Source organism: Opisthocomus hoazin, chromosome 2, assembly GCF_030867145.1.
Source record: "Opisthocomus hoazin isolate bOpiHoa1 chromosome 2, bOpiHoa1.hap1, whole genome shotgun sequence".
NCBI lineage: Eukaryota > Metazoa > Chordata > Aves > Opisthocomiformes > Opisthocomidae > Opisthocomus > Opisthocomus hoazin.
In genome coordinates, this window is record NC_134415.1 from 21960514 (window position 1) to 21987211 (window position 26698).

General features: G+C 40.6%; 1 protein-coding gene across 2 annotated transcripts in view; it reads right to left on the bottom strand.

The window, feature by feature from the left end:
- The window catches only part of PRKCE (protein kinase C epsilon), a 309016-nt gene that overhangs the window by 38891 nt on the left and 243427 nt on the right, over positions 1-26698 (bottom strand). For both annotated transcript variants that reach the window (XM_075412859.1, XM_075412860.1), the window contains exon 11: positions 16930-17084. In XM_075412859.1, coding sequence (XP_075268974.1) covers positions 16930-17084 — 155 coding nt within the window. The remainder of the gene's footprint in view (positions 1-16929; positions 17085-26698) is intronic.

The window sequence follows — 26698 nt, forward strand, 5'->3', positions numbered from 1 at the left end:
CCTGCTCGTCCTAGTCCCCCATCACACCCGTGAGTGCCCTGACTTTAAGGGTACTAGCAGTTGTCTCGGGGATTTTCTTCCTTCTTTCTCACTGTTTCCACTTTGGTTAAAAACACCATTTTCTAACCTTTTTTTGTTGAAGACTTGAGCTGAAAAATTCCTAACTGGCTCCACGTATTCAGGCTGGGAGTGAAAGGGTGAAATCTGTACTATCACTAATGATATTTACTGTTTCAGCCTCTGCCACAAAACCCACGTGTTAAGTTATTGCTAAATACGTAATGTGATAAACCCTGTCCTCACTGACACCTCGGTGATCCCACTAAAGACAATAGAGGTCCCTGGGTTTAGCCAAGGACTGACTCAAGCTGTGGTATGCTACTGTGAGGTTCAATGCTTCATGCTCTTATTTTTATATCTCAAATAACATAAAAATAAGATTGCATATTATAACAATAGGTTAGGTGGAGTGCAAACTAAAAGTGCCTACTATGTATGTCTATAATCCTTTTGAACTAAACAATACTAAACTGTTATTTGATAAAACCACTTGATGAAAGACAGTGAAAGGATGGCATGGAGCTAGAAAAGCTTGTCGGATCAAGTTTTGAAAAATCAGTTCTGAAAAAATGTTACCAGAACCTTAGAAAGCAAGTTTTTCAGCAGACACACTAATTAAGTTTGGATCTGTTAAAAAGTATTTCTTTGGAAACCAAAAGCAATGCTTTTTTTTTTCCTCAGTGACCTTAGTAGGTAGGATGACAAAGTCACTGTCATTTGAACAGCAATGGAATACAAATTATGCAAACACAAAGAAAAGAGTACTTGGGTTTCAGGCATATAGTTCCTGTGGCTAACAAAAAAGACTGGAATTCTTTCTTCTCTTTCCTATTTTTGAGTGAAGCTTTCTTGCACAGAATAGAAAAACAGGGAGCCAACAAATGCATGTCTATCCAGGTAGTATCTTGCATTTTTGTAGTAGTTCTCATTCAGCTATCTCAGCACTGAAGCCTTGTAACTCTTAATAACACACAATAAGGATATATTACTGCCTTACACAGATAATAGGAAAGGCAGAATAAAAGGCTATAATGTAATAAGCCACAATTCCATCCTTTTTTAAAAATTACCTTAAACATGAAAGTAACTAGAGCTCTAAACATTTCGCTCTTTTTATAGCAATTTTCTTTCTGGTATTTTCCAGGGTTCTGACCCAGATTTATCCCACCAGACATTAGGGTTTGATTGAGGTACCACGGTTTGCTCCAGGCTCTCTTCATGGCCATCTCCACCTCTAAGCATATGATTCATGGAATATGTGGGCTGCACAGCTCCCTAAAGACGCCTACCTTTCTCCACCGACTGTAAATGCACTCCAGGACAAGCAGGATCCTGGCTTGGAAGCTTCAGTTGCATTCCTAAAGTTAGGTGAGATGAATCTGAGCCTTTGTGCACATTCAGTATAAGCTGCTTCCTGGCTTCCTGTCTTCCAGCTAGAGGTTTCATTCACATTAGTTGTAAAACTCCCATTTTTGTAGGGGAAAGCCAAACAAAGGTAGCTTTTTTAAAAAGACCTGCACTCATTTGTCTTGTTACTCATGGTGGAATTGCCACATAAAAACACACACAGCTTGATAGGCTCTGAAGTTATGCCCTGTAATAATTCTAAATTTTTCTCACTTATGTCACATGGCATTCTCCTGACTGGAAAAACTCCCAACATGCATATCCATCAAAAAGCCAGACGTTTAATTGCTGTACTTGGATACACCAAATAAAGGGCTCCAAAGCATTATTGTTCTACATTGTTTCGGGCACACAGAAAGAGCATTCTAAAAAAAATAAAACTGAGAAGAAAAGCTGCTACTGTAATCAGCCATGATTGAAGGCATTTCCTGTATTTTGCTATCAAACCAGTTGTTTTTTCCATTACACACTAAGTGAACTTTAGTAAGGTCAAGACACCAGAGAAAAACAGGATCAGAGTATCTTTAATCAACTAAATTTGACTACTTCAGTCTCTCTCTTTCAGATGTTTAGTCCTGGATCTCATCCCACATCTCCAAATATCTTCCTTAAACCATAGATGCATAAACCAGGTCAGTGTGAATTTATGATTTACATAGTTGTTTTCAATGTCATTTAACTTGTTAGCCTTACCCTTCCCCTAGCCTAAATGTCAATGAACCTCACGGTACGTAACAATACCAGTATTATATTAGTATGATATAAGACCAACAGGGGAGATGAGTTTTCATTCAAAATCATAATACTGGGCCAAAAACTTCCCTCAGTTGGAAGCCTATTGTTTCCATCATGCTGCCTAATAAGATCAAGTGTAAGTTTTAAATGACCGTTAAACAAAAGTCAAAGCTACAATAGCACAGGTTAATTTGATCCAATCCTGTACACTGCGATCCTTCTGTCACACTAAAAGCAGACTATTTTAAGGTATGTAGCATGCCTGTCCTGTGCTCTGACCCTATTCTTCTTCCAGAGAAAAAGCCTTTTTTTTTTCCATGAATGCCAGATAATACAAATGTCAACACCTCCCTCGGAAATGACCAGTTCCAAGAGTGTTGTTGACTCAGTGAATAAGGGAAAAGCACGTCATGTTCTCCCAGCAGCTACTAAGAAAACCCTGTGCTTTGGTCCCATTCCGTTACATAAAGGAGAAGGCCAGCCTGCCTGAACACTGTGATAAGGCTGACAGCCGACTCATCACATAACCTTATCACCTACCTGCTGAACACAGATGCACACACAGAATCACAGAATCACAGAATAGTAGGGGTTGGAAGGGACCTCTGTGGGTCATCTAGTCCAGCCCCCCTGCCGAAGCAGGGTCACCTACAGCAGGCTGCACAGGACCCCGTCCAGGCGGGTCTTGAATATCTCCAGAGAAGGAGACTCCACAACCTCCCTGGGCAGCCTGTTCCAGCGCTCCGTCACCCTCAGAGGGAAGAAGTTCCTCCTCATGTTCAGACGGAACTTCCTGTGCTTCAGTTTGTGCCCATTGCCCCTTGTCCTGTCACTGGGCACCACTGAAAAGAGCTTGGCCCCATCCTCCTGACACCCACCCTTCAGATATTTGTAGGCATTTATAAGGTCCCCTAGCAGCCTTCTCTTCTTCAGGCTGAACAAGCTCAGTTCCCTCAACCTCTCCTCGTAGGGGAGATGCTCCAGTCCCCTCACCATCCTCGTAGCCCTCCGCTGGACTCTCTCCAGTAGCTCTTCATCTTTCTTGAACTGGGGAGCCCAGAACTGGACACAGTACTCCAGATGAGGCCTCACTAGGGCAGTGTAGAGGGGAAGGAGAACCTCCCTCCTCCTGCTAGCCACACTCTTCTTGATGCACCCCAGGATCCCATTGGCTTTCTTGGCAGCCAGGGCACACTGCTGGCTCATGGTTAACCTGTCGTCCACCAGGACACTCAGGTCCCTCTCCGCAGAGCTGCTCTCCAGCAGGTCCACCCCAAGCCTGTACTGATGCATGAGGTTGTTCCTCCCCAGGTGCAGGACCCTGCACTTGCCCTTGTTGAACCTCATCAGGTTCCTCTCTGCCCAGCTTTCCAGCCTATCCAGGTCACGCTGAATGGCAGCAGAGCCTTCTGGTGTATCTACCACACCTCCCAGTTTGGTGTCATCAGCAAACTTGCTGAGGGTACATTCTAACTCTTCATCCAGGTCGTTGATGAAGAAGTTAAACAAGACTGGGCCCAGTACTGACCCCTGGGGGACACCACTTGTCACCAGCCTCCAACTAGACTCAGCGCCGCTGATGACAACCCTCTGAGTTCTGCCATTCAGCCAGTTCTCTATCCACTTCACCGACCACTCATCCAGCCCACACTTCCTCAGCTTCCCTAGGAGGATATCATGGGAGACTGTGTCGAAAGCCTTGCTGAAGTCAAGGTAGACAACATCCACGGCTCTCCCTTCGTCTACCCAGCCAGTCATGTCATTGTAGAAAGCTATCAGATTGGTCAGGCATGATTTCCCTTTGGTGAATCCATGCTGACTACTCCTGATAACCTTCTTTTCTTCCACTTGCTTCATGATGGCCTCCAGGATAAGCTGCTCCATCACCTTTCCCGGGATGGAGGTGAGGCTGACCGGCCTGTAGTTCCCTGGGTCCTCCTTCTTGCCCTTTTTGAAGATTGGAGTGACATTGGCCTTTCTCCAGTCCTCGGGCACCTCTCCTGTCCTCCAGGACCTCTCAAAGATGATGGAGAGTGGCTCAGCAATGACATCCGCCAGCTCCCTCAGCACTCGTGGGTGCATTCCATCGGGGCCCATGGATTTGTGGACGTCCAGATCGCTTAAGCGATCCCTCACACAGTCCTCCTCAACCAAGGGAAAGTCGTCCTCTTTGTAGGCTTCTTCTTTTACCTCCGGGGCCTGGGATTCCTGAGGGCCAGTCTTAGCACTGAAGACTGAAGCAAAGAAGGCATTCAGTAGCTCTGCCTTCTCCGCATCCTCCGTCACCAGGACACCCGCCTCATTCAGCAGCGGCCCCACGTTGTCCCTAGCCTTCCTTTTGCTGCTGATGTAGTTGAAGAAGCCCTTCTTGTTGTTTTTGACATCCCTTGCCAGCTTCAATTCCAGGTGAGCCTTGGCCTTCCTCGTCGCATCCCTGCATGCTCTCACCACGTTTCTGTACTCTTCCCAAGTGGCCTGCCCCTCTTTCCACATTCCATGGACACAGTAGAGGCTACTCATTGCTAGCAGGTGGCCTCCAAAGCTCACCTTAAGTCCTGTTCTCCCTTGCCCTCCACCCCTTTTCTAGCTCCAAAACTTTAGTAAAGCTTCTCTTTAGAATTCAGTTGAGGTTGTTTATCAAAAGAAAACTAATGACACTCACATAAATCCCTATTTTTCAGCCAAGGGACCAGATCTTCAATACAGTCAAAGACGAGAACACACAGTGAAGATGAAGAGCCCTTAAAATATTACAATCTGTTTCTAAAAGGTAGCACAAACTTTTACATCCTCAATAATGCTTATTTTGTGCTTGTATCAGGAACAGACAGAACCACCCTTAGATTCAGGCTAAAAATGAAAACGTGACAATGCTGGGAACCTATTTTATAACTTGAATTAGTCGTCCTTTTCTTTCATTCCTTTGAGTAAACTCTGTACACTCTGTAGACTTTTAAAGAAGATGTTTAGAAAAATTATTTTAGTCTGGCAACCACAACACGGGGCATACAACAAAATGGCCCAACACAGGTGATTGGGAGCATATCCTGAGCAAGCCATTAATGCACCAGCATAAGCAGACAATTCCAGTGCATCTTCTGTATTAGCCAGGGCCCTCTGCAGCTTTATGACGCCCAGAAAGTGTAAAGGAGAAGGGTTGCTGAAGGTTTTTACACACAGTGTTTCTTTTTATAAAAGAAATAAATTTATCAGACTTCTCTTCCCTGTGCTCCCAAGGGTGTCCTTAGCAGGGAACAAATACAGCTCCTAGCAGTAAGCAGACTCCTGTTAAAGCTCCATATCATGTTTCCATGGAGAAAAATGCTTTCTTAGTCAGAAAAACACCAACTCTGCAGTGAACTTTTGTACAGACACTGTTTTTTTCCAACCTCACTTTGGTCTCAGTTCCACCTCTTGGGTCTTTTTATGGAAAGCCTTTCCACAGAGTGGTGTATGTAACACTACGCAGAATGGACTAAATAAATTATATAGCATAAACGAAATGATGTAACTCAGCAAGAATGTTGCTTCCAACAAAATGTTTACTTATATGGAATCACAAGATGGAAAATTTGAATAATTTCTGCTTCTATTCTGATTTCAGTAGCATAGTTCACATGCCTAAACATCTTTTTACACAGTCACGTGGTCTGAACTTGGGAAGGGTATGTAGGCTCTTAATTTAAAACCTTTTCTAACCCTGCTGTATTTGTCAAGGCTCAGAACCGCAGCAGTCAACAGCGGTTTAACAGACTGCTGCAGAAAGTCTTGTAAAAACAGTGAGTTAAGTCTATTCAGGTTTTTTATCTTCTAAAAGCATTCTGTTATACAGATAGATTTGTCTGTTTCAAAATTCCGTATAGTTAACAATTTTCTAGTCTGTTTGATGGAAGACTACTGCAGTGGAGGGATTCTGGCAAAATTAAGAAGAATTTTTATTATTTGTCTGTAAAGTATCAAGAAGATGCCTGAAAAAAATCGGAGTTGCTCGCCCTTCTGTGTTGATCTATAGATAAAATAAACCGCTAATGCTGCTTCCAGACAGAGGTCACAGAAGCTCGTGCTTTGCACTGATGGTTCCAGCTCCAAACCTTGCTTCGATACGTAATGAAAAAGGGTTATACATGTTAATACTGACAGCTATATTTCACAACATACTCTTTTAAAATTACCATTGTGTAGCAAAATCAATCACTTTCCCACCCAACCTCTGCCCGAAAGCTGCACAAACATTCCTAAAGAGATTTTTCTTGTGCAGGAAGTTTTGGCTCCAGTGTGGTTTCAAATGCGGCTCCTGCAGCCTTCCCCCGTCTCCTGTAGAAAACACATGCTCAGGAGTGCCACTGCGGCTGTAGTGCCAACGCATACTATCACCACCTAAAATCTACTTATACAAAGCACCCCACTATTTTCAATTAATCCGAATGGTATGGGAAGATGACTCCTGGGTTACTCACATGAAATAAAACATGGCATGACTTATGAAATTCACAGTGTATTCACTTTTGCCAACACCAAGAGTTTTACCTTCAGCTGTATAGGCTACAGGGAAGAGCCTAATAGTCCCACGCAAAAGAAAAGAGAGAGGCAATTCTGAATACAAGAGCTGGGAGGCTAAAATATGATTTTCATCTCTAGCATTTGGTACTTACTGGGTAGTCATTGCATGTAAATACTGACTTCAGTAGGAATATAATGTAAACTGTTGACCAAAGTGGGCTGTTCTTGAACAATTTTGTCAACATTACAAAAAAAATATTTTGAGCCTGAGGAATTATCTTTGTATTTCTATGTGCCCAGCCATTAGGCCTCTCTTCAGAGACCTGCTAACCAGACTCTATGTCCTGACAAGATCAGAAATTATCCTATAAAATTCCCAGATAGTTACGAGGCCAAAGACTAGCGAGAAACCTAATTATACAACTTACAGAAGAACTATTTTACATAAAGCTTCATTAAATTATGATGTTGAATCAACTCTCTTTGCATCTTTCTGACAGCCTTAAACGGAGCACACTGAGTACCATTTAATTCCATCGTAAAATTGCTTTGCTCCTCTGGTGTCAGGAAGAGCTTTTACTGCAAATTAAAATCATGATTTTTAAAGAAACAGTCTGTTCTACACCAGATAGTAGCCTCTACACACCCATGTCATGTTGTAATCACATGTGCAACATATTTTTATTATATTATCACATTCTGAATTCCAAATAAAAATGCATGAACAAATGAATCTCTGAGAAAAACTATCAAAACACTTTTAAAACAAAATGAATTATCTCTGGCTTTACAAGCTATAGCTCATTAATAGCAGTTGATGTTTTGTTGTTACTACTAAACAGAGATTTCCAGGATACTGTTTCAAAATTTCTTTTGACCCTTCTGCTCATGGACAGAACAACTTCTACCCAATCTGCAGATGCTTTAAAAAATCATAGCTAAATCTTTTTCCTCTTGGCTCATCCACAGAAAACCAGAACCTTTGTCCTACTGTGTGTGCAAGTGTACCATTCGCTATGATCCTGTGGAGGCTGACAAAAGATCGCCTCCTTTTTCTTTTGTGAATTTTCAAAGGCTGAAAACAGAACCTGCCTAAACCCAACTGCTGTCCAAAGGGTTTCTCTCACCTCCACTCTCCAGGTCTGTGGAAACCAGCTCGGAGAGTTTTGGCAGAGACAGCTTCCCTCAGCTTGCAAAGGAGTGCCTTCAGCCTCACGGCAAGGCGTACGCTGCTGACCTGCTGTCTGCTTCCCCCGTTCGCAATCTGAGGATCCTTTTATGCTATCGGGTATTTAGAGACTTTCATATAAATGAGATTCAGGACGTCTTTATAATGGTTATAGCCCCTTTGGACCTATTACAGACTATCAACAAGTGAACTGGCACACAGCTGGTATGCCTTTCTATGCCCTCAGTATACAGCACCATAAACGCTTGCTGTCCTCTTATTGGTGGTTAAGGCTAAGCAAATATGTACTCAGGCTGTTTCTTAAGTGCATATTATTTTTGTTCTACAAGTACTCCTTTAGAGTTGTTTCAGATTTATGCTTTTAAATATCCATTACCCACTTAACTGACCATAGCAATTCCATCTGACTCATTATTTGTGTTTGTTAGAATATATTTAGGCATTTTTTAAAATGGGTGTTAATAGACTATAGGCTTTCCCTTGGAAGCCCTGTAATAAATCAAGTAAATACATGGTGAAGTGTTAAAATGTTTATTTTAATTTATACTTAATTTTATCCTTAATATTCCACATTTTGAACACACGTTATTAGTGACTGAGCTTTCTTTGGTTATTTTTTTTCAGGCACTGCTTCTGTATTACTCAGTTTCTTACCAAGGTGCACCCATGCCAGCTGCTATACTGGCTATCTACTGTTGAAGCCACCCCACCCTTCCCTCCCTTTAAAGGGGCAATCACATGCCCTAAGACTGGAATACCTTGTGAAGAATACTTTTACAACTGCCACTGTCAAATCTACATTAAAAATTCCACACAACTGAATGTACTATTTGCATTTGACACGCTTTGAAGAACGGTATTTTCTGGGACTTCCATACATCAGCATAAGGAAATTAAAGTCTGGAGGAAAAAGTATACCTATGTAAGTATTGACATTATTTCTGGCCTCTCCTCTATTTTTGTCTCTCTCACTGCTGTTTTGCAAGACTGACTACTGGAAACAAATTCTAGAAACAGGAGGCAAGAAGTGAAGACCCATCTGGTGTGTACATTGGTAGAAGAAGTGTTGCCTGGGCTTTTCCTCATAAGCTGGATGTTACCGTAGGAATTTTTCTGAATTCAAAACACTACACTCCCAACATAAGCGGTCTTGGGGGTCAAAATTCAATCCAGTGGTAGCAGGAGAGTGTCTTTCCCTGGTGCCATCCATCCCAGGGTGTACCACAGTGCAGAAACCACACAAACTTTCATCTCAGTAAAAGCTGGCCTTGGCATCACTGCCATTCCTGCTTAGCCCAGCTCCACATCTGCCTCCTCTACATGTATTCAGTGCTGCTGAGATGATGAAGACAATGTATTTCTGCCACTGTCTGCTGCTCTGGGAAGCTGCTTGTTCAGACTCTGGGAAACACTGTCAGCTGAAGAGAGGGGCAGGCATTACTTCTGACACAAGAAGGTAAACTAAGTGACTTGTTACCACTCTGGCCTTGTTACCCCTCACTTTTCCGCTCCTTTTCAGCATGGTCATGGCCACCTGATCTATTTTGTTCCACCTTCTGATTCCCCTGGTTAGACTGCACCTAGTCTGTCCAAGGTCCTTCTGATGTAATCCTAGCACTGTTTATTCTGGTAGCAGTAGAGACTTTGATGCACTCTCCAAAACGCTGGGGCTCTTACTGGCTGTATCTTCTCTGTTCTAGTTCATTAGGCCACTTCAGTTAACCTCCTGGTGAACAATACTATTTCTGTTTTCTTACATATAAGTACAAATTGTAAGCTATACAGACATTTTTAAAGTTTCAGTGATGACTCAGTTATGTCAGCTTTTAGATTGGCTAAATTCTCATTTTCTACAGACTTTTGCAGTGGTAAGCAAAATAACATATGGTTTTTAGTAACAGTGCGCTCTCAAATGTGATGATTTTCTATTTTAAAATAAACAAACTGTCAATCTGAAAAGTCAAACCAAGGTCCCAAATAATCCAGGAAGCTGCACGCTTCATGCATATGAAGAGTCTCACCGAATCAAAATCAGCCTATGAGCACAGTGATTTGTAGGCAGAAATGTTTGCCTGAGCAGTGTCTGAGTGATAAGCCCTTTTATAATGAGGAGGTGGATAATAGTGGGGGGGAAGAGAGGACAAGGTGAATAAATGCAAACCTTGAGCCAAAAGTAGCAAGGTTCTGCCCAGAAGACGGAAAAAGTTGTACACAAGTGTCTCAACCAAAGCGTATCATCCAAATTTTGTTTTAAGGTTTTCTAGTACTTTGAATATCATTACTTAAGAAACACTAAATAGAGTTCCTTACATGTTTTCATCTAACGTTTTGCATTACTCTCCAACTTCTCTGTTGCATGTCAAGAGCACAACAAACTCTTTGTGGAATGCTTACTGCCTCAGAACCACATTTGCTGTGCACCTCTCTATTACTACGAAACTTTGGCAGATGCATTCAATAGCATGCAAAAAGGCAAAGCCTCACCCTTAACATGACATAGTTTCAACACCACTGCAACTGGGTTACAGAAATATTTTCCATTGTTTGAAGACAAACATGACTGAAGAGCACAACAAAATTCAGTCCTAACTTTTGCCTGTTAGCAGCAGAATTCTATTTAGGAACCAACTTCAGAGTTTTAATGCACTATGAAACAAAAAGCATTTTCTTTCTTCTGTTAGAAAACTGTTTGAAGAATATAATTTTGTTTGGAACTGGTGTACATGTTTCTGTAGAAACAAAGCTGTGTCTTAGTGTTGTAGCAAAACTACAAGGGATTATCTTGTGTCAGTACGTTTCAGTTATACATGTGCTGCAGCTCTGGTGGATTATTATTTTGTGTATGTTTCTCTCAGTTAAAATCTTCTTATCAAATGCAGAAAGATAACACACATTTCTTCCTGTTATAAAATAAAAGCACAAACATCAATCATCTAAAATCACTGACATTCACCTAGAAATAAATACAAATACGCTCTGTAACATTTTGCTGCTATTATCTGTTGAGAAGTGCTGTCGCCCTTTCTACTGAGCGTACCGGAACACGGCTGCCCTCACAGGAATGTAAACTTGGCATTAACCCTGGCAGATTCCCACTGCCTGCCCTCTCTCATTTAACATTAACTCACTCCTATACTGTTATCAGAAAGCAAAGGTCATAGCTTTATTTACACAATATAGCACTATACAAATGGTCATTAAACAAGAAAATCTTGCACCAAATGAACATGAAGCAAAAAACCAATGCTGACCTTGCTACTGGGAACTCCCCCTGGAAGTACCTGGTCATTCCCCAAATGAGGTCAATGGTGTTGCTCTATCCTTCCAAATACTAACTGCCCCGCACCGCTCCTCCACATGCCCAACTCCCACGCAAGAGCCAGCTCAGGACTTTCTTATGTTCCAAACCCAGGAGAAATTCAGAAAGCATTCTACTGTTGGCAGGACCGCATGGTTCATATCCTATTCCCACAGCCTTTACTCATCCTTCCACAGCTGGAAACCTTGTCAAAGGCTCTCCTATATGACAGCAGCCTTTAGCACAATACATAAGCTGGGCAGATGGCAGGGTGGACTCCCTCGGTCCGAATGCCAGAAGCCTGGGAACCAACCCTTCTTCCTGCTTCTCATCTCCCTCAGCCCCGCTGCTCTCCACCCCGGCCCACTGCCTTTTCCTGAGGGGAAGACATCCTGCTTATTTATGCATCTCATCACTGCCTAGATCCAGCTCGAAAAAGTGCAAGGAGGGCAGGAGGCCACCGACTCAAATCCCGTTGGAGCTCACTCTCTGTTTCAGAAAGTGGACCAGGCAGAGCAGAGCGTGGATGCAGCCTGGGGCACAAATCCGTCCAGGAGCACCGGTCGGGTGGCGCAGCTTGGGCAGCAGTCCCTGGACACGCTGCGACACAGGGACACGCTGCAGCACAATTCACTCCTTGCTCCCTGCTTTTACTGAACGTGAGGGAAATAGTTTGCTGCCCACTTACGCCAGAAGCAAACTAACCTCTCCGTAGCAGACTCCTGCACCAGGCAGTTTATGTGGGTAAGGGCTTGAATTCACGATATTCCCGTGCCTATGTCTGAATATGCTATGTGAGAGTATGAGGTCCTTCTCACCCTCCTTCATGGACCATAGCTCAAGCAGCAATTTAACCTTTAACTCTTTAGAGTTGCAATAACATGATCTTTACACACTTAAAACCAAATTTAAATCAAAATGCACCATGTCTAGTTTTGTATTTTAAAAAGCCAAAAAAACAGGAGGGAGGGGAATTTTATTTGGCTGCTGCCACTCAGAAATAACACAGTACGGTAACTTGGGAGAATGATGACTTTTAACATGTTAACCACTGACCATGCAACATTTTCATCAGTGTAAATATAACTCCTCGTTACTCTGCCAAGGTTGTACTGAATCATACAACCACCAGTGAAGTCAGACTTTCTAAATATTCTTCTTTCACATAAAAACACACTAATGAAAGTGCTTTTAATTTTAGGCAGCTCTTTCTGAAACACTGGTGTATGTTGCCCTGATAAATGGGAATGCCAGGAAAACTGATCATCCAAGGAAAAATTCAGTTGGTGTTCAGACAAGTTCTCAGGGTATTTGTGTATGGAAAGAGCCCGGAGGTATACAAGGATTGGCATCAGCATATTTATATTCGCGTTCAGTGTTAACACATCCTTCATCACGACCAACATACTAATTACATAGTGCACAGAGCCTCAGAAAGCTGCAGTAAGTTACAGGCTGGATTATTACTTCATATTGCTGAGGACCATGATAATTCATAGCTCTGAATGAGGACTCCCCTGTGACCAGGTGCTGTACGATTTGAAGGCAACATCTCACAGACCTTACATGCAAAACCAAAAGAATAAGTTAACCCAAAGCAGCTGCCACTAATTTCCCAGTTAAGATACTTTTCATCCTCTCAGGTGAACTGAAATTGTGTACATTCAGTTTCCTTCTTCGGTGTTTCAGAGAGAGCACCCCATTTAATCACTTGGATGGTCTTGGAGCATGCCAGAGACCATGCAACATGCAACTGCTGACCGTTCAGGTCTTCACTGAAACAAAGTTTGTAGCTCACACAGTCATTCCCTAAACCAAATATGAACTGGGGACACTGGCGTTTATGGTAATGAAGTGCTACCCCATTCTAGTGCTGACGTCCCTGCCTGGGGAAACAACAGTTCTTTGTACGTATTTCAGGCCAGAGTGGGCCACTTGTGTCACCTCACTTGAACTCCTACCACGAGAGCCAGAGACACCCATCCAGGTACTCCTGTCCTCAGCCCAACGACTGCAGGTGAAACAAGAACAGGTAATATTTACATGTATCTGCAGAAAGCGCACAGGAATGTTGAAAGTCAGTACAAGAGGGGAGTATGGAACTGGCAGTTCCTTAACACCCGGTTTGTTGCATCTTCCCTATATCAGAATATATATTAAGGTGATGATAGCTGACTTTAAATATACCAGACTCCAGCCAGAGACAGGTGACAGTGAACACAGCCCACAAACTTTCATCACCGAGTTTGAAGTCCAGTTCAGCTCACAGGCAAAATGAGATTCATAGTCTAGCCCTTAATTCCTGAACCTTGGATACATTTTTTCAAAGTGGTGCAATTGCATAACACAAACAACGACGACCGCCAGAAACTGCGACTGAAACTTCTCTAGTGTCTGATTGACTGTACTTGTATTATCAGGCCCCAGCTTGACATGTGCCTGAATAGCTGAATGCCAGAAGAGAGGGAAGGTGGCAGGGCTAATGCAAATATTTTTGTTAAGTTGTTGAAGTGTTTTTGACACAACAACAGTAACATTATACCCCTAAAAATGCCACACTGAAAATTAGCCTAAAGTTTATCTGTCATACACTCTGCAGTTAGTAACAGCAGCATCTTTATGTATAAAAGTTGTGAGGTTCATCTTCATTTCCAAATTAACTTGATAAACAAAAGGAAGGTACGTAATTCCAGTGAGCACACAGATAATTGGACAAGTCTGGGAACAACTGTTGGGCCAGTTGCAAAGCTGTGAGCTTACAGAATAATATCTATTGCCATACAGGGAGCTAGCTTTCTCTTTCAACTTCAGGGGAAATGAGGATAAACTAGTTATTATAAAAGATGATCATTTAGTATCATCACAGCACTTTCTAAAAATCTAACCAACAAGCCAAAGCATGAGCTAAAGCTAGTTATTTACTTCCAAAAATATAACTGTGTTTAGCTCCAAACAAATACTTCCACATACATGGCTGAAAAAAGATCAGAAGGTATAGCAGCTATTTTGAAACCTGCATTTCCATAAAACATCTTAGTTTATTTATATATTCCCCACTTTCCTTGAAGTATTGCCCACACAAGCAGCATTTCCCACTTTGGAGAATAACCATTAATTTCACACCGCAATGTTTTTTCTAGAAATATAATTACACAGAAGACAAGTACTCTTTATTAAAATATCTGAAGGCATGTCAGGTAGTTATGACTGGTAGTTATTCAGGAGCACAGGTTTCCTTTTTTTCTTTTTTTTCCCCCCTTTCCTTTCCTTGTTTGCCAACTAATAAGAGCTTCGGAGATGTAAAGGAGTGACTTGATCCCAGTGCATTTTTAACACTGTAATAAATGATGCAGTGAGGTACGGAATAATCAGGCTGAAACTGTTCTGTGCGAGACAACTATTCTAACATCTGCTTGAAATCAACAAACGCATTCTCCCAGGGCCTGGCACACTATGAATGAATTGTGACATTTTCTTACGATTCATTATTTTAAGACAATCTCTAACTTCTTCGTTCTACTTGTATTTTGCAGAGTAACTGGGATATACATTTTATGAATTGTTGAAGCTCCTAGTATCCCGCTTGGGAAAACGAGATCTTCTCACAGATCCAAAAGACTGTGTGAAAGCAGAATACAACTAAATCTGTTCCTAACGTTGTTCTTGTTGCTTTTAGATTCTGCTTTCATCCTACAACTCATGTTATTTCTCATCTTTTGCCTCTTCTGACAATACACCCAATATAACATGGCATTTACAATTTCAGTGTTTTACTGTAGCATGCCAAAGATGTATCAGCATAATCTCTGAATCAGAAGTTGAGAGTTATCTTGCAAAGTGTAAATTACAAAGACTTGTCTCATCAGAATGACATTTCTATTGGGATCGAAGCATTTTGATGATAAAATGTCACAGAAACAACATAGGCACATGAAGTGATTCAATGCAGCCAGGAGCCAACACACAGCAGAATGTACACATAAGACAAGGGAAAAGAGGGAGTAAAGAGAGGAAAGAGAAGAGGATGAGTGTCAAAGGATGGGAGCAGGGGGGGAAGAATGAATGCACCCTCATATAAAGAAGGGGGAAGGTAATTTTACCTGTTCTTTCTTGCTGGTTCACAGAAATCACTAAACTGACTGCTAATTACAAAGTGTCTAAACTCCAGTTTTCAGGAAGAGGAAATCAGCTCAAGACTTCTTATGGAAAGAAATCCTCAAAATCCTTCACTTTTTAAAGTACCAATGTTATCTGTTTTCCTTATGACGGATACTTACAAATTCTGAAGTTGCCATGTTCTACCGTTTAACTGTATGAACACATAGCTTTGGAAGTAAATGCAGACAATATGAAATGTGATATGGGCAGCAAAAGTAACAAATGTTTTGGATCTTCAGCACTTGAAAACAAACCTATGCAAAGTGGTAAGGCTGAAAGTCCAATCCAATATGCAAACATCACACCAGTGTTAATAAAAGATGGAAATTAAGAGCTGCAGCTAGCAAAAAAGTTTTCGAAAGAAAACCAGATTTTTGACTGAAAGACCAGTTTCAGAGAAATTTCTTTTCCTCAGAAGATGCAATGTCCTGCTGTTTGCGATGTCTCTGGAAAGGAGACTCCTCCTCTGAGAAGTTTCTCTTCGAATCCCAGTTGATGGGAAAGCTAATGGTCTCTGATGGAAGTCAGCATTCAGTCCTGGTTACTAAACATTTAAAATTCACTTCTTTCAATTTCTAATACTCTTGAGAGCAGCCTTAATATGAATCCAGTAATGTGACAAATTCCACATCCTCATCTTGATGTTTCTGCTCAAGAAAAATGAAACTGCCTGCCCCTGAGATAACTACCCCAAATGAAAATTGATAACCTGAGAGTGAGAATATCAAGAGAATATCAAAACTCCATTAGATCCACAGAACTCAGAATTTTTAGTAGACAGGATAGACTTGTATCACAAAACCTGTAAAGCACTCTGCTTATGAAAGCCCAAATTTATTGCAAGCAATGACAGGCTGCTAAAGACAAAAAAAAAGAGGAAGGGTGAAATGACAAGATAAAGAACTTGATAAATACATTGACATCAGGGTGAAAATTTTCAAAGTGATTCCTCACTTTTAATAATAAAAGCCTATACCTAAATACATGCTTCGACACAGCACAACAATCTGCACTTTTTTGGTGTGTGTGCATGGGTGTTGACAATTACAGCTTTTGGGGGGCGGAGGTTCAAACAGAGGTGGGCCACTTGCAAGCAAATCAAACTTGTCTGCAAAGAGCCCCTTCCTGCTGGTGAGCAAGCCTTCACCCAGACAGTCAAGAGGAAGGGGCATAAGTAAAGCGTTGCGAACGACCACCCTGATTGTATCGGAGTGGAGACAGCCAGGACAAACAAACTCAGGAAGGGGCAGGGAGTTAGAAACTGAGAGGAAACCCATGGCACAGTGAGGAAAGTGAAGAGATTGCGCTGCTGTGCAGAGAGGTCACCTCTGGGTCGCACTGTGCCAAGCTTTTTCAAAACCGCTTTATTTGGACTATAACACAAAACTGGCACACACAGCTGGCGACTGCTGCAGAGGCTATTCAAATGTTAACATTCTCAGTGATAAACAGCCAAAAAAAGTTCTATGTAAGCAAATTGGAACAAACAACTAATCTAAATCTGGTTGCTAAGAGACAGAGGATTCAGCCAAAATCAGCCCCAAGCCTTAAGAATACTTTATTTTTGACAAAAAAAAAGTACCTGTAGATGACGCCATGTTGGTGAAGAAACATGAGTGCTGATGTGACCTCTGCTGCGTAAAAGCGGGATCGAGGTTCGTCAAATTTGCGTGAACGTTGGATTTGAAACATTAGGTCTCCTCCATTTACATATTCCATGACGAAAAAGAGGCGGTCCTGAAATTAATTAAACAGTGCTATTTAGTTAATTTCTTTTAGTCACACAAAGGACTACTTGAAGCCACACTTCAAGCGACTGCAGCATTTGCGTCAAGAAATGAAAGAAACAAATGCTACAAATCTGAAAAAGGAAAAGCTGACAAACAAAATCTCCCAAACCTAAAGAAAATGAGACAAGAGTCTCAAAATGAGAAACAAGAAAAAGGGAATAGAATAAAAATGCAGTAATAAGCAATAAACACACAAATCTCCACACATCACCAAATACATATGGAATTATAATCTATTTTATATAAGAACAGAGATACTTCAGTGATGCCGTTTCATTTAAAATTTAGCCATAGCAATGAAGAGACAAAGTAAATTCTGTCAACTACTGATGGCTGCTGGGCAAATTTCAGGCTCCTTATGCCTGCTCTTATCTCCTACCAGCTACTTTGTCTCAGAAGCATCTTTCCCAAATTACCTAAAAACAAATTAGAACTGTTAAGATATGGAAACCAGTGCTAGCAATCTCAAACACCTACATATACCTCTTTGAATTGCCTCAAACTCTCATAAGACAATGAAATATAATTACATTATTGAAATATGTATCAGGTTCTTTTTATTTTCTTCTGATACTTATCACTTCAAAGGTCAAATTTTCAAGCCTATCTCCATGATGGAGAGCTAGAAATGAACTTTACTTGAGAACAGCAACCGAGATTCTCAGGCAATTGCCCCATTTTGGTGTGTTTCAGCAAAAAACCCAAAAAGTTAAGCACTTGGTGAAGAAGTCAGCACTGACAACAGCAGTAAACTAAAAGTGTGCTTGGCACCTTGAACCATTTCTGATCTAAACTGATAATGCAGATGAAGGCATAAGCAAAGAAACAACACACATCCACTTGATATAATTTAGATCCTATCTTTTGTAAATGTTTGTGATAAATTTTCACAGTGTTCCCTAAACTGCACTAACAGTTCTCAATCATCATCTCTTTGCCCATTCACCCTTGGTTTTTAAGCCTCCTTCCACATTTTTTACTTCCTTATTGTAGAATACCTACGTCTACATGCACAAGAGTTTAGACAGGTAACTCGCGTGTGACATAAAGAACAGCTCTGAACACACACTCCTTGCTCTGCATTAGCTCACGTGACATAAACATTTTGTTTGCTGGCCACACCATACACAGGTGTGTAAGCATGGGACTTCACCCAAGGGATCCCATCTCCAACTTTCACATCATACTGCAGTTTGGCTTTAGCTCATGGTGTCTGGTGTGCTGGGTTGAAAAAAAGCAGACAAGATGCAGCATTGCTTTGGACAAACCAAACCAAAAGAAGATGGAAGTTAATAACGTCCCACAAGTGAATCCAAGCCTGCAGATTACATAGTTTATATATATATGAGTCCAGAAATTCATAAATGTTTGCTGTTTGCCTTTAATCATCTACTCTACAGCTCAGATTCAAAGCACAGCACTTCAAAATATCCTTAAACTTAGCCATGTGCATTAGTCCTGCTCATTAAGTGCTTAAATGTTGTACTTATCAGGGATGTTTCCTGGACGAGACTAGAAATGTTTGGCTGACTTTTTGCTGATTACAGAAAGAGGATGAAAAAAAAACCATTGTGCCTTTCCCCCTGTATCTTGGGAACACAGAAACTGCCAGAGTGGATCAAATTCAGGACTCAGGTGGACTGGAATTCTTGGTAAAACACTGCTAACAACTTTGGTACATTTTCCTACATTTTTCTTACCATTCCCTAGTAAGGAAAACCTACTAAAGAACAACATCAAAGCTTCTGGCTGTATCATACACCCGAAAGAGCACGGCTTTAGAACCATGTCTTCATTCTTTTTGCAATGCTCAATACTGCTGATAAGAAATATTCAAAATCATAGTGCAGATCTCTCAACGTTATTGTAGGCTTTAAATATCACCTTTGCTTGTTTTAATGAGAAATGTGGGTCCTTGTGCTGTCTCTCTGATTTATCTCCGGAATCAATGAGAATTACAGCCTTGGTCTTACGATTCAGAAGCTAGAGCCTAAGGACAACAGCAAATGCAGTCATTTTTGTGATAAAGTCAATCAAAAGCATAGCTATACTGGTACTGTAACGTAGCATAAGAAGATATGACATCCCTAAGAAGAAGATGCAGGCACTGTCCTTCGTTAGGCTCCTCATCACTGTGCTGCAGACAGAGTATCTCTGAAGAGCGGTTTCAGCACGGGTGTCCCTTTGCAACACGTTGCCTTAGATTATCTCACATGGATGTAGTTCAGTGTTTCAAGTACAAAACCCATTCGCAGTGCAGGCTGGGGAGTGTCTGACTAACATTTGGCTGACGTAACTTCTCCTAACACTTGCTGAAATCGAACCTTCTTACATTGCTGTTTTAACCTTTCCAAAGTCAACAGTTTGGACAACAGTGGGCACAACCAGGAAAAGGGAGCTGCAACGCACATACCCCTGAGCAGCCATACTCATTCCCAACATTGCTACCTTTTTGCTGCACCTATATCACAAGCATAAAACAAACAATGCCGATGCAGAGTGATTGTGCTGTATTTTGCAGTTGTGACTCCCAAACAGTGATCCTCAACCTACCACGGAGCTGGGAGCTGCTGCTCCCAACAGCGATGCCACCACCCTTCCAACTGCTAGAGATGGTGGACAAAAAAATAAAAGGCTAGTTTACACAACTATGTAGATCGGGGTCATCTCCTAACACGTCATTGTATCATTTTTATATTAAATATTCTATGTTTGAGCCACACAGAACCAATGTTTTTTTGTGGCATTCACCAAATGCCTAATTGCTGATCCTAAGTATCAGAAATTGTGTTTAGTTAAAACTTCAGGTTCATTTATTTTGGTTCGGTCCTTTGTAGGACATTTCCAGTTTAGCCAGCCGAAAATGTAACCTAGATTGTTCAGCAGAATTTCTTGTCATTAGAGAGTCTGGAAAAAAGCTTTAGCTGCAGCTCCATTCCCAGAGCTGGACAGTGTTAACTCTCCTATCCTCTTTCACATCTTCCTTACTACGTACATCCCATTCTCAATTTGAACGGGTATCTCTGGCAGATTCTGCAGCTTAGTTGACCACCTCTTCAAAAGTATAGCTACTAAAACCAGACCTAACAGCTCAGTGATTGAAATTGCTTTGATGTTGCATTTTTCTGCTATACACTGATATTTCAAGCTACTTTTAAAGCTTTCCTGGGTGCACACTTCAGCTTCCTAATAAGAATTCACAGAAAAAAAAAAAAGTTTGAAAGTTCTGTTCTCTGTTTACAATGACTCTTGGAAAGAGTTTCATTTTGAGAGGAGAAAAATATTAATTTTAACCCACTACCATGGGGTAAACAATAAGATGCACAAAATACACAGCAGGCCAGAGTCTCAACGTTAGAAGGTATTATCTTTTCTGATGAATATACTCAGTCTCTATGAAAACTACTTTCTGAAAAGTACTCTCTTGTCTCTTGTTGGTCAGGACAATGACATGGTCAGCTGGGACTCAAATTTACATACAAGGAGGATGCACGAGAAGAGAGAATGTTTTATGAATATGAGTTGAGATTGGTAAATCTATTTTTCTTCTGCTTACCATAACCTCAACAACAACAGACACTATTTTCATTTTTGCTGCTTAACCTTTTTCCCCCCAATCTTTCCTGAAAAGTTAATGATCAAAATACAAGTTCCTAACAGTCTCCTTCCTTTCTGTCATACTGCATGCACAGGCACAGCGTGACCCAAGACCTTTGAGACTTCATTGCAGAGAGGATTTCATCCTCAAACAGTAATTGTGAAACAACTCTATTATGCCTGATTGTATGCATCTTGCTACATGCATCACCAGGGTATATTCAAATATCGAAGTGGGGAATATAAAGTGAACGCCCTAAAGAATTATGCATTATTAAGGGACAAGACAGTGTTTACTCAGTTAAAAATGAGATACAAGGTACGACTTTATCATTGATTGCGTTCCAAGAGAAAACTGAATGGGTTTGGTTTGGACTACATTATTTTTGGACTACGTTTTCATAAAATTTGAGAAGTATCTTTTGATGAACAAAATAAATGTAAAGTAGTCCTGGGAACTCTTTAATTATATAAACTGAAATAAAAGGCAAGATCACAAACAAAGACATAGATTAATCCTCTCTTGGCATCTATAAAGCAAAAAAAGTACTGCAAAGTAAGACAATATGTTTTCTGAAGTAATGAGATTCTTTTACAGCATTTATTTTAGCCCTTAATCATATCTGCTTTTCCTTGAATTTCTCAAAAGGTATGGTCAAATGAGAATAACTAAAACAATAAATGGAAAGAAAAACAGAGCAGAGAGCATGGGTAAGAGAATTCAAAAGGAAAGGGGACATGGAATAAACAGACCAGAAGTCAAGACAAAAAATGTTCAACTTCACTCTGTACTGCCATAGTATTTTCTGACTATGCCTTTAACTACTGATACCCTAGAATGCAGAACTGCCCGTCTTAACATCTCTACTATTCCAGTTTTTCTTAATTGAGATACTCTCCTGCATGCTTTACAGTTTCAAAACGCAACTCTAAAAGCAACCTCTCTTCTAGTCTCTGTCCCTATTACTGTCTGGAGAAGTACACTAGTCACTTACACTAGAAACTTGTTTTGTCTTCTCTGTCATTCCACTCCTTTAATTGTTCATTTTTCATCCTCCTTGACACTGAAAACAGCCACCCAGTAAATCCTTCTAACTAATCCTTTGCTTTTCATTCTGATTAGAACCACGACCTTCCCTCTTCAAAACCATTCTCTGATCTTTAGTTTATATATGTTTTGTTAACACCAGACTACATGTTATATGCACTCCCAGTTTATATTTACTTGTTTTAAGAAGTTATGAGTTCCATTGGACAGAGCTTCTACCCTTTGCTTCTTTTGGAATAATGTATAAGTTTTTAATTGGGGGTGAAAACGAGGGTGATTTCCAGAAATGTCCATAGTAATAAACTCTCAGGACATAACAGATTCAATCCAGTGTCTTTTTGTGGAGGTGTGATTAATGACCATGACCTTCCTACTAGTAAGACCAGATAACCTTGCCAATCAGTTTTGATTTAACAGATGACACTACACAGTCTGTTAGTTGTTTTACATGTGGAACAATACCATTGTTGAGGAACCAGCTTCTACGTAAACCCTGTATGAAAGCTTAGACATGGAAAGACTTTGATGTATTGTTTACATTAATTATTGTGTAGCCCTTAAAAGATGTATTTAAAACTGTTATCAGTCATTAACCTGTCTGTCCTTTGTTTGTTTTCCAATTAATATCTCATTAACATTAGATTGCAGCTTAAAGACAATACATAGATAGACACAAGGACAAGAACAATTCTCACTGCAATCTGAAGAGTACAATTTTTTTTTTCTTTCGAACGGCTCCTACCAGCTGGGGGACCCAACATCAGTTCAGCACAGCCTCATCACTGAAATATTACAAACCAAAAATTAATCATGCAATCTGTCTCCCAAATCTGAGATGTGCATCCACGCTACAAGCCTGAGAACAAATCTTTGCACTACTGGATTTTGTCTCCCAGTTCAACCCTTATGACACTTAAAACCAGAGAAATCAGGAAAGGCATCAAACATGGACTCTGTAACTAAAGCCCACAATTGATAAACCTCACCAGCCTACTCCAACTACCATTTTTTCCTTCCTCTATATTTTCATGCAATTGGCTGTGAATAAATTCTTCCCAATTCTCACTAGTTCCCTAAACTAAGTTCTTTGTGTGAACATACTTTTTTCCTCTCAATTTCAGAATGTCATATTTGAATTAGATTTCTCCAGAGGCTACTGAAAATATCCAAAAAATAATATATGCATTAAATGCAGGTAAATTTAACACAAAATAGTTAATACTTTAGTAAAGTATTGTTACAAAATGAAATATGTTTAGCCACTCAACTTGTTGCTAAACAAAAGTCAAAGATAAAACTTCTATTGCACAAGAAGTCAGCTAAATGTATCACAACCTTGGTATGCTCTGTAAGATGATATTTTATTCATATCATGCATGTATGGAATTCTTTTCCAGCTAGTACAAAACTGTGATTACTTAACTCTATTTAAACAGGATGCTCAAACAGTTCGTTTAAAATTACCTAAAACTACAGCAACAGTCCCACCCCTCAGAACTTGAATAAACATTTCCTGCTTCAGATGGAAATTGCACAGGCACACTGTACACAAAACTATACGCAAACCTTCAACACCCTGAGCAGAAGGCTAACCAGGATGGCAGCTTCATCTTCCACAATCACAGCATTAGGAGGAACAAATACAAAAACAAGAGAAAATCCAGGTACAACACTAAAGAAAACAACAAAAAGTTGTCTCCTGTTCATTTGGTTCCTTTTTGAAGTTTACAGTAACAATCTTCAACAGGACACTACGACATGTCATCTGTCTCCTATTTCAGTGTTTATACTCAGGGCTAATTGTGTTGTTTTTCCTGTTTTGCTCCAGTGCTTTCATGGAGTTCCAAATAAGAAGGGAACAATTTCTATGAATCCCACATTTCTTGGAATAAATGCCCTGTACATAGCAACTGTTATCTTAAATTTCACACAGGATATTTGCATCTTCCACTTAAAAAAATGAACTCATTCAGATTTTGTATTAAAGGATTTTTTTTGTCAACCAGACACTTCAAATTTCTCTCAAATTGGTGAATACTATTATAGCCAGGGACTTCTTACTCAGTTTTACTCAGCTTTGCCCAGTATTCAATTTTGAACCCAATTTTTTGCCCTTGAAAGAAAGAATGACCTCAAAGTTAAGACACAGAGTGGAGAGAGTCAGAGAGTCACACAGAACTGGATAAAGAAGTCTTGCAAGTCACCCAGCTTATCCCACAGCTGACAGGCGGGATCAGCTGTACCCAGGCCAAGGGGAACTAACCTTTCCAACGCTGCGAGGCAGTCTGTGGGCACTGTGAGCCAGCGATCTAACCCTGAACCCGAACAGCCCTGCTGAGTGGACTCCATTTGGCCCACAAAGACCTAGGACAGAAGTCGCTGGTCTGCTGGAAGGCAAGTGGGTTTGTCTGCGCTCCACCGCAGCGGCATCTCCTGCTGTGCCAGAAACGCTCTGTTCCCTTCTGAGTCCCCTCGTCAGCAGCAGAAGCCAGTAGCACATAGCATTTCTTGAACATATTCTGCCTTGCAGGCCAGAAAACTGCATCAGTTCCTGAAATTCATCTGATCAGCTATTAAAAATCACCACTGATAAGCACTCCTTGACCTCCACTGGCAGTCTATTTCAGTATTTATACGAAATACCACAGGGAACTTTTTTCGTTGCTGCTAATAATTTGCATTACATTTTATGCTTCCCTTACTCAAAATATCAATTCCCAGCTGTGCTGCAAGTTATATACTACCCTCAGAGAACCACTTTGATGCTTTCCACCTTTGTTGCCCACACAAAGAACTGGTTATTGATTTCTCTTGATTTTACAAAACCAGTCACAAAATATATCTATTCTGTTCGTAGAGACCCCAGACATGATGTCAACTGAGAGCCTGTGGCACAAAAAAACCTTGAGACACTGGAATCAGTCTGAAAAATCCTTCTCTACCCTATCATATTGTACCATGTGAAGCGCCGGAAAAAGCTACAAATCAAATACAACTCATTTCCAAACAGTGCTTACAGAATCAGTACTGAGGTTCTCAAAACCTTTACACTGTATTACTGTAAAGGCTTGCATTGTAGCATTTACTCATCCATAACGTGAGTTGCTGGAAAGGGTTTTTAAGCAAGATGTTTGTCTGAGATCTCTAACCTTCATGAAGTGGACATGGTATGTTGCTTTTGTCATGGGAGATTTATGTTGCCTCCCTGTGGAATATCAACTGATACTGGAACAGAATGGGGTTTTTAGCATGTTTTTCATGCCCTTAACGCATCCCATAGTACTGTTCAACACGTAAAATACAGCTAGTGTATGCATCTTGAGACAAACTGGCTGGCTGGGGGTGGGGGACTTGCTATGTGCCAGCAGTAGGTCACAGAACTATGGAAATTACAATTTCTGATTCAAAGCAGGAAACATTAGCTAGGACCTCATGGACATCACCTATTCCTCTCCAAAAATGTCAAGGGATGATTAGGTTTTACTTGGACTGGCATTCAAGAAGGAAGTCTTGTTTAATGATTTTTCCAAAGACAGATCCAACAATATTCTAAAATCGTCCAAAATGAAGAGAAGCCAGCCTGTCTCAGTCTCTTAGAGAGTGAAAAAATGCGCCATTTGGTTATCCTCTTAGTACTGATACTTCCAGCAAAGTTTAGTTGATTGTTTCAATTACCCAAAGAATCTAATCCCACATTACTGTGGCCAGAAAAATCCACTGACATTAACAGTACTTTTGAAATGCACAGGTCTTCATCTGTACCATAAATTTTGGAATATGATAAAATATGGATACAAATAAAATCTATACCCTAGAATCTGCAACTAATAATCATACACGTCAGAATAATAGCTGAAGGTTACCTCCTTTACAAAGAGCATTTTCTTGTGTAATTTAAGAATACCTGATGTTTCAACACAGTCTTCCTACTGGTTTTTCAGATAATGAATTCTGGCAGATTACTATCTGGATTGAATTTACTATGCATTGGATTAGTTGGTGTATGAGGCTCATACAGGGAAAAAATAAAGAAAAGATGGTTCAAAATGTCATTAATCCTGATTTTAAAAAAGATAAAGTTTAGACTAATTCAATGTAGCACAGAAACAGCAGAGAGTTGTCAGCCTGCTCTCCACAGAGCTGTCATTTTATTCCCTAAGAATACTGACATAAAATTCTAGCTCTACCCAAGTTTCTTGAATAGACAAAAATTTCATATTAAGACCCTAAGATATTATCATGTGAGTGCGAACATTTTCATTTTTTCAGTTTCTTCCCACTTTAAAAAAGAATTACAATTTTGTTTTTTGTTTTTCTCAGTCACTAAAGCATATTGTGCCTTCTGCATATGTGAATGTTTTCTGTGACACCTGTAATACAATATCTAATGTTCTGACACAGTATCTACACGGCCTAGTGGTGAGACTCTCTTTAGCTCAGATGGGGTTTAAGTCACGATTAAATTTTTAATGCTGTAATATGTGGAATTTGTTAGCTGAGGGCATGCCATGAAGATGCAGAACAAATTATATGCACTGCCATTTCATTAGCTTGATCCCCTACCATCTAACCTTAGAAATGAACTGAAAAAAAGAGACTTCCAACTTTGGGAAAATATTTAACCCCAAATTATCCTGGAGAGCTATGTGTTTGGTTGTCAGTGGATTTTCCTGGGAGTTGATGCAAATCTTTCAGTCTCTGCCCCAAGCTGCAGTGCTGGCAGCTACGAGCTCCATGGCGAGCTCAGGGAAGGACTGCTGCTCCCTGGAGCAGCAGCCCTGATCCCTGTCTGCTACCCAAAAGCCCAAGCAAGCCCCGGGAGCAGGGTCCCACAAGTGTCCTAGCTGGTGTACTATGCTCTTCGTGCCCTTCCTCTCATACATGGGAGAAACACAACCGGAATTCTCTGCAGAAAC